Consider the following 12917-nt stretch of genomic DNA (forward strand, 5'->3'; position numbering starts at 1 on the left):
ATCTCTCTGTTTTATTAGTGTAAATGCATCCCTCCCAACTCCTCTCCCCACTATTAAATACAAACCAGGAGGAGACAGTGGCTCCTCAGTCGCTTTCTCCTTAGGAGATGCGCAGCCAAACCCTCTGCTGTGACCACCAGTGCCGGGCACTGTGTTCCCCGACCCCACGAGCAGCCCCACGGTGGGGAGGGCTCCCACCTCTGTTGGGAAGCTCTTGTCTGAGGGCTGCGACCTCCGACGTCCTATTGATACTGCGAAGGCCGAAATGGCCTGGGTCATGGTTCCCATGGGGAGCAGCTCACAGTATGTGAATATATCAGGATCCCCTCCAGCATCCCCTGTACCCACTGGCCCTGGGGGCCAAGTACTCCCCACCCTGACCAGCTGGGAGTGCCCCGGCTTGTTGCCAAGTGGCAAAACCCCAAGACCAATCTCCTTATTGCTCTTTTGGGGTGGGATGTGCCCCATCCCACTGTCCAAGCCTGTGGCAGGTGCAGAGGCATGTCCCTCCCTGCACTACGAGGCTGATGCTCTGAGGGAGCAAAGAGCACAGCCCTGCCTGAGGACACTGGGGAAACCATGAGGAATCACCCAATCCCCATAGCAGTCATGGTCCTGCAGCAAGCAGGGGGGCCTTAGGCTCTGTGTGACCCTGTTCATGGCAGACAGCAAGGGACAGGGCAGCCCATCGCCACCCCACTGAGCAGTAGGGCCAGGACAGAGGGATGGAGCTGGTGGGGTGAGAAGCCAGGCATGACCACTCACACACAGCTCAGCAATGCTGACCCTACCTCACCCTGGGGTCTGCACAGCCATGGCCACTCCAGAAGGACCCCATACTGGCAGACCCCGGCCTGGGCAGCCCCAGAGGGACTCAGGTACCAATAATTCCTGCAGCCACTGGGAAGACAGATTTGAGCAGCAGAAGAGGTTGGTGGGCACGGCAGGACAGGGCTAGTTCCTCTGCACGATGGGGTTCAGGTGCTGTTCCCCTGCTCCTGCTCGAAGAGCACCATGGCCAGCTGGGAGCGAGAGCCTATGCCCTCCAAGCTACTCTGCACACAGCGGTGGTAGATCTCCTCACTGAGCCGGGGGTTGCAGGCCTGGTGCCGGTAGTGCTGCAGCAGGGCAGGCTCCACAGCCCGGAAAACATGGAGGTTGGAGTACTTGATGAACATGTCATAAATGTCCAGGGTCTCTAGGATGTCCTCGTTCTCTTGCACATCACCTGCCATGCGGGTGCGTGCTGCCATGTAGTCAGCGTTGTAGAAGCAGGCTTCATGGAAGACATCTCGGTCAAAGCGCCCTGTCTCCCGCTGCAGGTCCAGTGTGGCAGGTGGTACTTGGTTGTGGTAAGCGATGGCAGGGTTGTAGCCCTGGAAGTGGATGGGGAAGAAGACCTGCCAGTTGTTGATGGTATTCATCCGGCAGCGGTTCAGGAAATCAACAGTGACCTCTGTCCCCACGCCAGCCACAAAGAAAAGCGTGTCCACGGGATGCTTCTTGGAGATGATATCCATGACCTTGATTTGGGAGGGTGCATCTGTCTTAACACTGATCCATGGGATCTTAACCTCTGTATACTTGCGCTCATACTCTGTGATCTGTGCCTTCACAGGGGCAAAGATGTCATTCTGGGTGACCTGCTGGGCCTCGAAGGGGTCATAGATAAAGAGGAAGGTGAGCACCGCATTTTCACTGCTCTCAAAGGCAGCCGCTGCATATGCCTCCAGAAAGTGGGCAGCATAGTCCCGGTCATGGGCTGTCAGTGGTAGGATGACATTGATGCGGCTGGCCTCCGTCACATAAGGCATGGGGATGATCTCCACTTCGCTTAGGGGCCGCACCAGGTGCACACGCTTAGTGACAGAGCGGCTGTGCCCCTTCTGAGTGACAACCTCCACCTGGAGGTCCAGTGTGTACTCCATGCCACGCGTGGGGTCAAAGCGCCGGTACCCATTTACCAGCTGCTGCTTGTGGACATGAAGCACTGGCTGGTACTTGCGGTTCAGCTCATCCATTGCTGTGGCCACCACATCAGCCACATCTGCCAGATCTACACCGTGCAGCTCGCACTTGGGGGAGCCGTCCACACAGGCAAACACCTGTTCCTCTGTGAAGTAGTCCCAGCGCAGCACCTCAAAGCGGGTTTTGGGTTGGAAAGGGGGTGGGATGCCAACAGGCCACGTGGCGATGTGGTCCCCGTCAGCAGACAGGCTGCTGGCATTCTGGATCTCCAGCTGCAAGAGGAGAGAAGGAGGAGTGAGAGCCATGGTGCAAGTAGTCTTCCAGCTCTGGCTGCAGGCAAGGTGACTTCTGATACTCAGAGATCAGCCACTCCTGGCCCAAAAAGCAGTGCCAGAACTACTCTGCCTTCAGCCTGATTCCTGTCCAGCACCTCAGGTTTGCTCTGAACAGCACCCTAAATATGGCACATCACCTCCACTGGTAGGATCTGTGCCCTCTCTCACCCTGCCTGGCTTTTGCTAGCAGACCTCAGCACCCTGCTGGCTCCATTCACCCTGAACCACCACTGTAGCTCCAGGACACATCCAGGTCCAAAGCTTCCCAAAGCACCACTGCCCCTGCAACCACACAGGCTCAGCTGATCCCATTTTACAGCAGGTCCAGGTGAGACAACCTCAGAGGAGAGAGGTGACACAGAGCAACCATAAAGCCCACAGGGATGACGAGAAATGCCCAGACTCTCCCAGCCAAGCCAGGTCTCACCTGGAGCTGCTGGATCTCCTGGTATGTCCTCTCAAGCTCCACCTGAGCAAAATACTTGTGCAGCCGGTACATCTGGAGGGGATCCAGCACAGGGTGGACAGTGTAGGCGCTCTGGAAACGGAGATCGGTCTCCCGCTCAGGGTCAGCATTCTTCCCCAGCTCAAAATAGTGGTAACGCAGGCCCTGCAGCCAGGAGAGATGGGTCACGTCCAGCTGCCAGCACAGCAAGATCAAAGGACAAAAGGGTGCAAGGGCTGGTAACCCCCAGAACTTAGGGGCCAACAGAGAGGTAGGTAAACACACTGAGCCAGAACCAGGCTCTCAAAGGCCATCTCCACTGCAGGACCTACCTCATGCTCGTCGGCACAGTTGATGGCTGTGTAGTCAATGATGCAGCGGCCAAGCCACTCATCTGGCCGAGCGCTTAGGATGTCATTGCGGCAGCTCTCCAGATGCTGCTGCAAGAGCAGGAGGAGGCTGCGGGACAGCAGGTAGCCAAAGCCCCCATAGCAGTAGCGTCCCTCAGTGTCCCCACCAATGAACTCCTCAGGGCGGCCCAGGTAGAGGTGGGTGTCAATGCTGAGGTGGGCGACCAAGTGGCTGATGCGATGTGCCTCTGTGTAGGTGTCATCCTGCACCAGGAAGAACCAGTCGAAGTCATTCACGTAGTGGTCCAGAAGGTACCTGATGGTCTGGTACATGTTCCAGATGGGCCGCTCATCACTGTGTGTCACCACTGTCATGCCGTGGGGCACCTTGCGGCCTCGTGTGCCAGTGAAGTATACCAGGCGCTCCAGGCGGTGAGCCAGCGTGCGGTTGACAGCCACCCCAAGTGTGTTCAGCGTGCTCTTGGAGGTAAGCACACCCACAAAGAGCCGCTGCCGCATCCCCAGCTCTGTGCTGATATACCTGGTCCTGCAGGAGGGAGAAAATATCTGGCCCCAGAGTACTGTACCCACCTCAGCCTGAACCTCCCCGTCCTCCCCAACAGTACTGACCTTGGCTACCCTGCAGAAACCCTCCCAGACTTCAACTGCACACATAAGACATCACCTCAACAGTGCCGGCTGCAACCATACCTGGGCCAGGAGCACAGCAGAGCAGTCTGCTGAGGTTCCCCCCAACCTGACACCATGGGGGACCCTTCCTTCCTGTGAGGCGGCCAGCCCAGCTCAAACCAGAGGCTCACAAAAGGCTGAGCACAGCTAAAGGAAACAGGGCTGCACACCCCAGCTCTAACAGGGATAGCACTGATGTCTGCATGGGGCCAGCTGTGCCCTCTCCCCACCACGGCCCCCAGCTGCCCCACTCACAATGACTTTCAGGTTTAATTCTCCCAGCCCGGCGCAGCGGCAGGAAGCGACCCCCCCCACCCCGGCCCCCAGCCTTCGCCTGGCACACACTGGCCCCATTCAGCCCCCTGCATCCGTCCACCCACCGCCTCGCTGGGACAAGGAGGCCCTTTCACTGCCTGCTCCCTGTCATCCCGGGGGTGCCAGGACAGGCTGCAGCAGCACGCTGGAGTTTGCAGTGCTGGGTGGGGATATGCCACCGCGGAAGGGGACCCTGCCAGGGTCGAGCATGACTGGGGCGCGCCCTCTGCACAGCAGAGACAACCTCTGCACAACAGGCAGCAGCGGGGACATGACGCTCTTCCAGACAGGGATGGAAGGGACAAGGAGAAGGAGGAAGCAGAGGGGAGGAAGGGAAGCAACAGGGAAAAGTGCTTGCAGGGGGGAAAATCAAGCCGCAGCCCTGGGTGGCTGCAGGGTGTGAGAAAGCACATCCCCGGGGCACATTTAAAGCTCCCCAGCAGGCAGGCAGACAGGCCCCCCAGCACCGGCCCGAACAGCACACGCCCGCACCTGGGCACCCGGGGCTCGGCTGCAGCTTCTCCCACCTAAGCCCGACCGGCGCCGGCGGCCCAGCTCCCCCAGCCCTGCCCGGCTCCCCGCACCTGATGGCCTTCTTGGCGGCCCTGCCGGGGCTGGGCGGGCGGTAGGGCACGACCCGGGGCTCCCAGCTGTCGGTGCCCAGCCCGGCGGGCACGGCGTTGGGCCTGCGCGCCGCGTTGCCGTTGGTGTTGCCGGGGCCGGGGGGCGGCGCGGGGCCGCCGTCGGGGCGCGGGTAGTCGGCGGTGCGCGGCGGCGGCCCGCAGGGCTCCTCCACCCAGGTGACGCTGAGAAGGCTGAGCGTGAAGCCCAGCGAGACGCCGATGGCCACGGGCCCGGCGGGCCGCAGCACCGACAGCACCAGCGACAGCCGCATGGCCAGGACGGGACGGGACCGGGGGCGGCTCCGGCTGCCGCTCCCGCTGGCGGCGCCGCCGTCCGACGTGTCACCCCCTGGCCCCACCCCGCCGCGCGTCACCGCGGGCTGCCCAGCCCCGACCAATGGACCGCGCTCTCACCGTCGCGTCACGGGGCGGTGAGGGGAGAAGCAGCGGGGGGCGGTGTGACGGTTGCTAGGAGACCGCGAGGACAGCCCCCCTACCTGCCCCCCACTCGGCACCCGTTCGCCGCCCTCCCCTACGAGACCGGGGCCGGGCGGGGATGCGGGACCCTCGGGCAGGGACTCCTCTCCAAGGCCCAGGAGGCTTCGCCACGGGGCTGCTCGGTGCCCGGCACCGGCCTGGCTGCCCCCTCAGAGAGCAGCCTCCGGCTCGGGAGGCACAAGGCACGTCTGCCGGCCGGGACATGGCGCCTGAGCCGACTTAAAGGCGGATTTACGCGGGCGGGTGCCGGCTGGCAGGAGCATTCGTGATGGTCTTGAAGCGCCCCGTTCCCTTTCTCAAATCACTGCCCCGGGGGTCTTCCAAAACGCGCAGACGGGACCTGGGTGTACCCAGGAGACCAGCGGTGGTCGTGGGGGGATAGGTGGCTGTCCCTGATGCTCCGAGTGGCAAAGCACAGCCACGGGCTGCTGAAGGTAGCTGGGCACGCCGGGTGCCCGGGAAGCAGGCGTGCAGGAGAGCGAGGGGTGGCTGGGAGACCTCTGGGCGCAGAGCGGCGCACCATGCCGGGCAGGAGGACGGTGGCAGAGCAGCAGGAGATCCCAGCGGTCGGGACACTTATCCTGCAACCCAAAACAGGGCTAATGAGGTGGTCTCAGACAGATGTAGCCGGGTCACTGTCCCACTATGAGCTGTCTGCAGCATACAGCCACTGTCCTCCTAGATGCCTAAGAGCCCCAGGCAGACAGAGCTGGAGGAACCGGCTCCAAGCGGAGTTTTCCACACACAGAGAGCACTGGAATGATCCAGTCCAGAAGCTGCAAGGCCAGCAGCCTTACATGGCTGCTTGGCGCCAGGCATTACTGAATAAGGACAAGGAAGAGGACTCGGCCTTTCTGCCCATTTCCAGCTTGTGGCTCCATTTCTAGCAGCCTCGCAGCCGTTGGAGGCTCTCAAGTGATCTGGATATTCTCTGGCTGCTGGGGAGCCCATCCCACCCTCTCCATGAAACACAGCCTGCCTTCCCTGGGAGCAGTGGCCACAGAGCATGGCAGGGCACCGAGGGCAGGCGGAAGTCCGCTTGGCTCCAGGGTCTCTTTCATTTTCTGGAACAACACAGCCTGTTTTCATCAAGAAGCGGTTGGCAGCATCCCACCCCCCAGAGATACAGGACCATCATCCAAGCTCGGCTCATTTTCATAGGCCTTTTTCTCCTTAATAGACCAAGACAAGCAATACGCAAAGGCAGTCACGTGAATAGCAGCTTAATGAAGAACATATAAGAACTAGAAACAGAGGGAACACGATGGAATGAGTTGATGCCAGAAAGGAGAGGATGCAGAATAAATAAATGAGCACAGATTTTCCGTGGATAAAAGCAGGCGCAATCATAAACAACCAAAGCTGCCAGTTTTCTGTGTGCAGACAAATGTATTAGAAATTTTAGGGTTTTTTTTTAAGGGTTGGAACACTGAATATTAGTCAACTTCTACAGACCCATGTGATTTTACACTAGTGATAAGAGAGGCTTCATTCTGAAACAACCCTCTTGATCTGAGCTTGTATTTAGGTAGAGGTGCAGACCAAAGAAAGTACTTAAGTTTTCAGAAATAAGCCTCTGTGCTCAAGGAAACTGCATGGCGATGGAACTGGATGCAAAGCCAACATCTCCCTCAGGGCCCCCGTGGCGTCCTCAGGAGATCCGGTGGGGAAGCAGCAGTGCCGTTCCTCCGGCAGCCCCTTCTCAGTCCCTCTCCAGCTGCAGCTCCTGCCTTTGTCTCCCCGGCAGCATTGGCGTGGGGCTGGGAAGGGGCTGCCAGGGGAACGGTGGCTGCTGCCAAGAGACTTCTCCCTGCCAGGATTTCCTGGGGGTCCAGGAGGTGCCAGCTCTAGGGAGCCCTGCAGAGGAAGAGCCCCACATCGCCCCACCTACCCGCCATGCCTGCACCTCCAGGCCTCTCGCGGAGGGGGGAGCAGCCCCTTTATGTGCCCCCTCACACACTTCACGGCCGTTCCGTCCCGGCACGGCCACCGGGCCCTGGGCACGGCACGGCGCGGGCTGTGCACGCCCCGCCGCACGCCCCGCCCCCGGCAAAGCCCCGCCCCCCCAGGCTGGCGTGGTGACGCTACGCGGTGACGTTAGACGGAGCTGTCCGCTCAGCACCGCGCGGCGGGCCGCGCCGCCAGCATGCGCGGGGACCGGGGACGGGAGCGCCGGGTGCCAGGGTGCCGCCGCCGCGGGGCCGGGAGTGCAGGTGGGAACGGGAGGGGCGGGGCAACAGACGGTGGGGCAGCACGGGGGGGTGTGGCACGCGGGGGGGGCGCCGGGCCCCCTCTTGGGAGATGCTCGAGCATCGGGCTCCCGGCTTCCCCACAGCCCCGCGGCTCGGGGAGAGTGCGCGGGGTCCGAGATGGGCGTGCGGCGGCCGGCGGAGCGCCCCCGGGACCCCCGCCCCGAACAAAGAGAGGGGCGGAGCGGCCCCGCGCCCCGGCGGCCCTTGCGGCCGTCGCTTAGCAACGCCGCGCCCGCCCCGCCGGCCCGGGACTCGACATCCCGGCGGGGAACAGCGGGGCTGGCCGGGGGGCGGTGGCGCCGGGGAGGAGAGAAGAGTGGAAGGGAGGGAAGGGAAGCATCGCTGCGGTGTCGTGTCCCGGGCGCAGCTTCCGGGTCCCCGCCACGCTGGGCCCTTCGGAGTACGGAGGGTAAAGGAGAGAAGGGCTGGGGGTCCGGGGCGGATCGCGGCGGGAGCCCGGGGCTGCGGGGAGAGCGGCAGCAGGTGGGCAAGTCCCGGGGCCAATGAGCAGGCGCTGGGCTCCCTTAGCAACAGTGCCAGCGCCAATGGGCGCCGGGAGCTGCCTGCAACGCTGCCTTCAACGCTGCCTGCAGCCCTGCCAGAGATGGGTTTTCCCAGGCGACTCTTCCCTACTGCCCTGGTCCTGGCCTGGCGTGGGTTGAGGGTCAGGGACCAGCACTCGCTGCCCTCTCGCTGCTCTGCTGGTGTGCTGAGCTGTGCCATTCCATGCTGTGCCGTGCCATTCCGTGCCCATACTGGCAAACCAGCCTTATGATGCCCTGTCCTGGCCTGCTGAGCACTGCTAGCCAGCAGAACCCCGCTTTCACCCCACACAGCATCACGCATCCCCAGGGCAGCTAGGGCTGGTGTGTTGCTCCTGGGCTTTGTGGTTAAAGTCCAATCCTACTTAGCGTCCCTCCGGGGGTTCAGGCGGGGGCTCAGGCAGGGGCCCAGAGCTCAGCTGCCCGCTCACTGCCTGCCTACTTCCCTGGGATTAGGCACTGCTCTTCAGGGGAATTTGCCCTGGCTAGTGTGTCCTTCCCAGCCAGAGGGAGGGAGGAGGCCAGTGGTGGGAATAGAAGCGGCAGTGGATCCTGGCCTGCATGGCATTGAGGTACTGGGCAATAGAGAGTCATGACTGACGCCTCAGCCCTCTTCCCTGATTTTGTGAGCCGTCCTGAGCCAGCTGTTTTAATGTGGCACTTGCAAGGACTGCTGCTAGCTCTGAGACATCCAGTTACAATAAGTCAATCCTAAGTCAGATGAACCAGGAAAGGGACCAGAGGAGCAAAGAGATGCCGGAACTGGCTCCAGGTGGGAGCAGGCAGACAGTCACTGTAATTAGGTTTAAACTGGAGCTGGATCAGTCTTTGCAGGGGATTATGACCCCTCCATCTGCATAGGCACTGCGGGGGGCGCAGTGACCGCCTGCTCAGTGTCCTGGTACAGCCAGGGTGGTATAGGTGAGCCTGTGGGTTAGGGGCAGCGACAGCCAGGGCTGGAACCCCCCTTTCCCTGTGGGTTGGCATGGTAGTGCTGGATGCAGTGTGGGGGCCTGCTTTGTTTTTACAAGGACACTAGGAGGCTGGGGTGGGGATGAAAAATAGCCAGAAATATGATTAGAGGATTGGAGAAAATGCCTTGGAGTACAAGCTTTAAGAGCTCAATCTGTTTAGCCTATAAAAATAGAAGACTGAGGGGTGACTTAATTACCAAGCATAATTACTTCACAGGCAGAAAATACTAGGTAGTGTAAGTCTCCCTTTAATCGAGCAGGGAAAGGGGAGCCAGGGGCAGGAAATTGAAACCGCAGACAAATTATAAAGTGCTGCATCCTGGCAGCGAAGCTCCCCAAGGGTGTGGGCTCACCTGGGACAGTGCATCCCTGCAGCCACCCATTGGGTGACACCTGTATCACCACAGCCCACACAGGTTAGACTGTTCCCCCATTACGTTCCTTCCCAGTCTGGTAGCAAGAGGCCAGAGCATTAGGGTTTTCTGATGGCTGGGTGCTGAATGGTGGGCATCACTGTTGTGCACTTGCCAGCAGTGCTTCTAATTTCCTTCTCCCTCTCTCTCATCAGCTGGGACAGGTGCTGGGGTGCAGTTTTGCTGGCGAGCCATGGGGCAGGAGTGGAGATTTTGATGCCTCTCCCAGGAGTCCCCAGAGCCATGACTGCAACTGTGCAGACGCTGCGGTTCAAGCTGCTGCCACATGAGCCGGGCCAGGAGTGGGGGCACAGCTGCCAACAGGAAATCGAGCGTCGCTACCAGGTGGTGCCCTCTGTGGTGTGTGCCATGTGCTGCCTCTTTGGCATCATCTACTGCTTCTTCGGTGAGCTGGGCTAGCCTGGCAGCTAGTGGGGCAAATGGGGAGAAGGGCAGGAGGGAGTTGGGGGGGTGCTGGATGTCCACCCCCTGACTATAATGCTCTCTCCACAGGCTACCGCTGCTTCAAGGCTGTCATGTTCCTGACAGGGCTGATGTTTGGCTCCATCATCATCTTCATGCTGTGCTACAAGGAGCGGGTGCTGGACACACAACTGAGTGTGGAGGCCTCAGTGGGCATCGGGCTGGGCATTGGGGTCCTGTGCGGGCTGGTCACCATGCTGGTGCGCAGTGTTGGCCTCTTCATGGTGGGGCTGCTTCTGGGGCTGCTGCTGGCAGTGGCCACACTGGTGGTAATGGAGCAGTTCTACCACCCACCAACAGTGTGGATCCCCATCGCACTGCTCCTGGGTGTGGGGATGCTCTTTGCCGTCCTCACTCTGCAGTGGCAACGCTTCTTCACCACCCTCTCCACCGCCGTCTTCGGCAGTGCCATCATGACTGTCACTGTTGACTACTTCATCGAGCTCTTCCTCCTGGTTCAGTACATCTACGAACGCATCAAGGTGGCTCCTGCTCGCCCTGTGTGCTGGTACAGCTGGGTCATCCTGGGCATCTGGCCGCTCCTCACCACACTGGGTGTCCTGGTCCAGTGGAAGGTCACAGCTGAGGGCTATTCCCACACAGAAGGTGTGTGGGGGCTGGGGGAGATGGATGTGGCATGGGGAGGGTGGAGGAGCTGGGGGCCTGGGGACCAAGGTAGAGGTTCCCAGTACCTGGTTTACATGCACAGATAAGAATTTTGGTTAGGGTGCGCTCCCCAGTGCTCATAGGTCCCTCTGCCCTGCAGTGATCATCAGCCGGCAGCAGCGCCGCGTGCAGCTGATGCGCATCAAGCAACGAGAGGACCGAAAGGAAAAGAAGAAGAAGCGGAGACCTCACCACCCACCACCACACCAGCACAAAGCCCATCCGCCTGAGCCTGCCTACCGCCGCAAGCCCAACCCTGTGCGCCGCTTCGATGGGGACGTGCTCTCCCCCGTGAGTCCCGCATCCAGGGTAGAGATCTCCCCCAGCCTCTGCGGCCCTTCCTTCTCCCTGTGGGTGGGCTGGGGCATGGAGGGGGGAGAGGTGTCCTGGCATCAGCTGGCATCTGAGCTCCTTGAGAGACAAGACCATCTCTAGAGTGTTGCAGGGACTGGGCAGCTCTGGAGGGGCTGAGCTGGGATTTGTGTGCTACAGAGCACTTCACCCTTTGCAAGGAAATGTAAACTGGTGGCCAAAAGCCCTACAGCACAGTGGAAACAGGCAGTGGGTGAGGTGCAAAGTGTGCATCTAGGGAAGGGATGGGTCTGTGTGCCCTGCTGTGGCCAGTCTCTGGAGGGCCTTAGTGCTGGGTGGGATCACACAGGGCTGGTTGGGGGGGAGCTGCTGCAGAACTTAGGATGGGGTGGATGGAGTTGGCCAGGAGCAGAGCCCCCTTCACTGTCTGTCTCCCATCTCAAGCAGAGCTACATCCAGAGTTTCCGAGAGCGGCAGACGGGGCCATCCCTGAACAGCCTCATCACCAGCTCCCACGCCGTGGTGGACCTGGACTATGACTGCAGTTCCACCGTTCCCCTCACCACGGGCTCTGGCCCAGCTGTGAGGATATAAGCCAACCCAGTGACCTCGAGCGACACCAGCACCCCAGCCTGCTCCGACAGACCCCTGGGACAGGTGGGGCTGTGCCCTCGGCCCCAGGCGGCCACATGCAGCTTGGGGCTGCAGATGGAGACCCTTCCTGGGGACGCGTGGGACTTGGCTGGGCAAACCCTGGCTGCCTGCGGGGCCTGGAGGTGCTGGGGGAGCCTGCCAGCAGGAACTCAGCCCAAGGACTGGGGACATGAGTACCTATGGATGAGTGATGCGAGTGGCTCTACAGGGGCAGGGAGACCTTGAGCCCCTGCTGCTGTGTGTTTCCTCACGGCCTGGGCCCAATCATCCTGCATCCCAATGTTGCCCTCCCCATATTTGAGCCCCCCTTCTCCTAGAGCAGCTCCCCATGCCTGCCCCTACCCCATCGCACCCCCCAGCAACTCCCCAAGTGCCTGTGCCCCATGTCCCGTCTTCAAAGAGCAGGTCCCTCAGCCCTTTCCTACAGAGACTCCCCTGAGCATGTGCACCTGTCCCACCCTGTCCCTGAGAGCAGCTCCCAGGCAGTGCTTCCTAAAACCTGCCTCCTCAGAAAGTCCCCCTGCCCTAACCATGCTCCCTGCCCGCCAGAGCAGCTTGCCTACCCCACTTTTCCCAAGCTGGACCAAGGTGGTCCTGGGCAGAGCCTGCATCCCAGGGTGATGCTGGCAAGTGATGCCTGTTCAACAGGAGCTGTGCTGGTGGGGTGCACCACGTGCATCCCCCCCCGGAAATATTTCACGGGAGGACAAGACACTGGATCCAGCCTTTGGGCAGAGGCTGGGCTGCCTCAGGGATGTGGGGACCCCTGCAGCATCAGAGGCCGTCGCTGTTTTGCTGGCGACTGGATTTTATAGTGGTCAGGGGGGCCTGGGGTTGGGCCGAGCCTCAGGCCGGGGCAGGGCAGGGTAGGAGCCCATGCCCACAGCACCGCTGTGGGCAGAGGCTCCCGCCTTGTATATATTTCTCTTGCTGTGATTTGTATTAATTTATTACGGAGTGAGCCAGGACTTCCCCACAGCCAGGCAGGCAGGATGGGGGCAAGACTGGACTGGGGTGCCCTCTGCTTTGGGAGCCCCCACAGCCCAGCCCAGCCAGCCCCGCTGCCCTGGGAACTGCATGTTTCTGCCAGGCACCCCTGTCCCCGCAGCTCTGTGCTGCCATCCCCCTTTTCAGTCTCTTTTGTAAATGTGCCAAACGCTGCTGAGGCCATGGCCACACAGTAAAGAGCCTTTCGGAGCCTGGTGTGCTGGGCTGGGGGTAGGGACAAGGGGACACGAAGGGCTGGGCTACCCAGGGATTCTGGGTGCGATGCAGTGCCATCACCCCTTATTCTAGCAGAACCCAAGCTTGATGGGATGAAAGAAGCCATGTCAGAAAAAATGCTGTTTAATGCAGAGCCATGAGGCCAGTGGGCTGGGGACGGTGTCCATTTGTCT

At 61.0% G+C, this 12917-nt stretch overlaps 2 protein-coding genes across 3 annotated transcripts; one reads left to right on the top strand and one right to left on the bottom strand.

The window, feature by feature from the left end:
• Positions 1-8: 8 nt before the first annotated feature.
• CHPF (chondroitin polymerizing factor) lies at positions 9-5070 on the bottom strand. Its single transcript, XM_034062519.1, has 4 exons — positions 4688-5070; positions 3081-3645; positions 2731-2913; positions 9-2240 (listed from the first exon to the last, which is right to left on the bottom strand). Exons 1-4 carry the CDS (start codon positions 4996-4998, stop codon positions 978-980), a joined length of 2322 nt encoding a protein of 773 aa, XP_033918410.1. The 5' UTR covers positions 4999-5070; the 3' UTR covers positions 9-977.
• A 2262-nt stretch (positions 5071-7332) lies between these two features.
• Positions 7333-12717, top strand: TMEM198 (transmembrane protein 198). 2 transcript variants are annotated; one of them, XM_034062027.1, is made up of 5 exons: positions 7333-7437; positions 9561-9811; positions 9919-10494; positions 10655-10863; positions 11314-12717. In XM_034062027.1, exons 2-5 carry the CDS (start codon positions 9622-9624, stop codon positions 11458-11460), a joined length of 1122 nt encoding a protein of 373 aa, XP_033917918.1. In that variant the 5' UTR covers positions 7333-7437; positions 9561-9621; the 3' UTR covers positions 11461-12717. The 2 variants fall into 2 exon arrangements, with proteins under 2 accessions (XP_033917918.1, XP_033917919.1); XM_034062028.1 differs by having other exon boundaries at positions 10655-10845.
• The last annotated feature ends 200 nt before the right edge of the window (positions 12718-12917 follow it).

This window comes from Melopsittacus undulatus, chromosome 4 (genome assembly GCF_012275295.1).
Source record: "Melopsittacus undulatus isolate bMelUnd1 chromosome 4, bMelUnd1.mat.Z, whole genome shotgun sequence".
NCBI classification, from domain to species: Eukaryota; Metazoa; Chordata; class Aves; order Psittaciformes; family Psittaculidae; genus Melopsittacus; species Melopsittacus undulatus.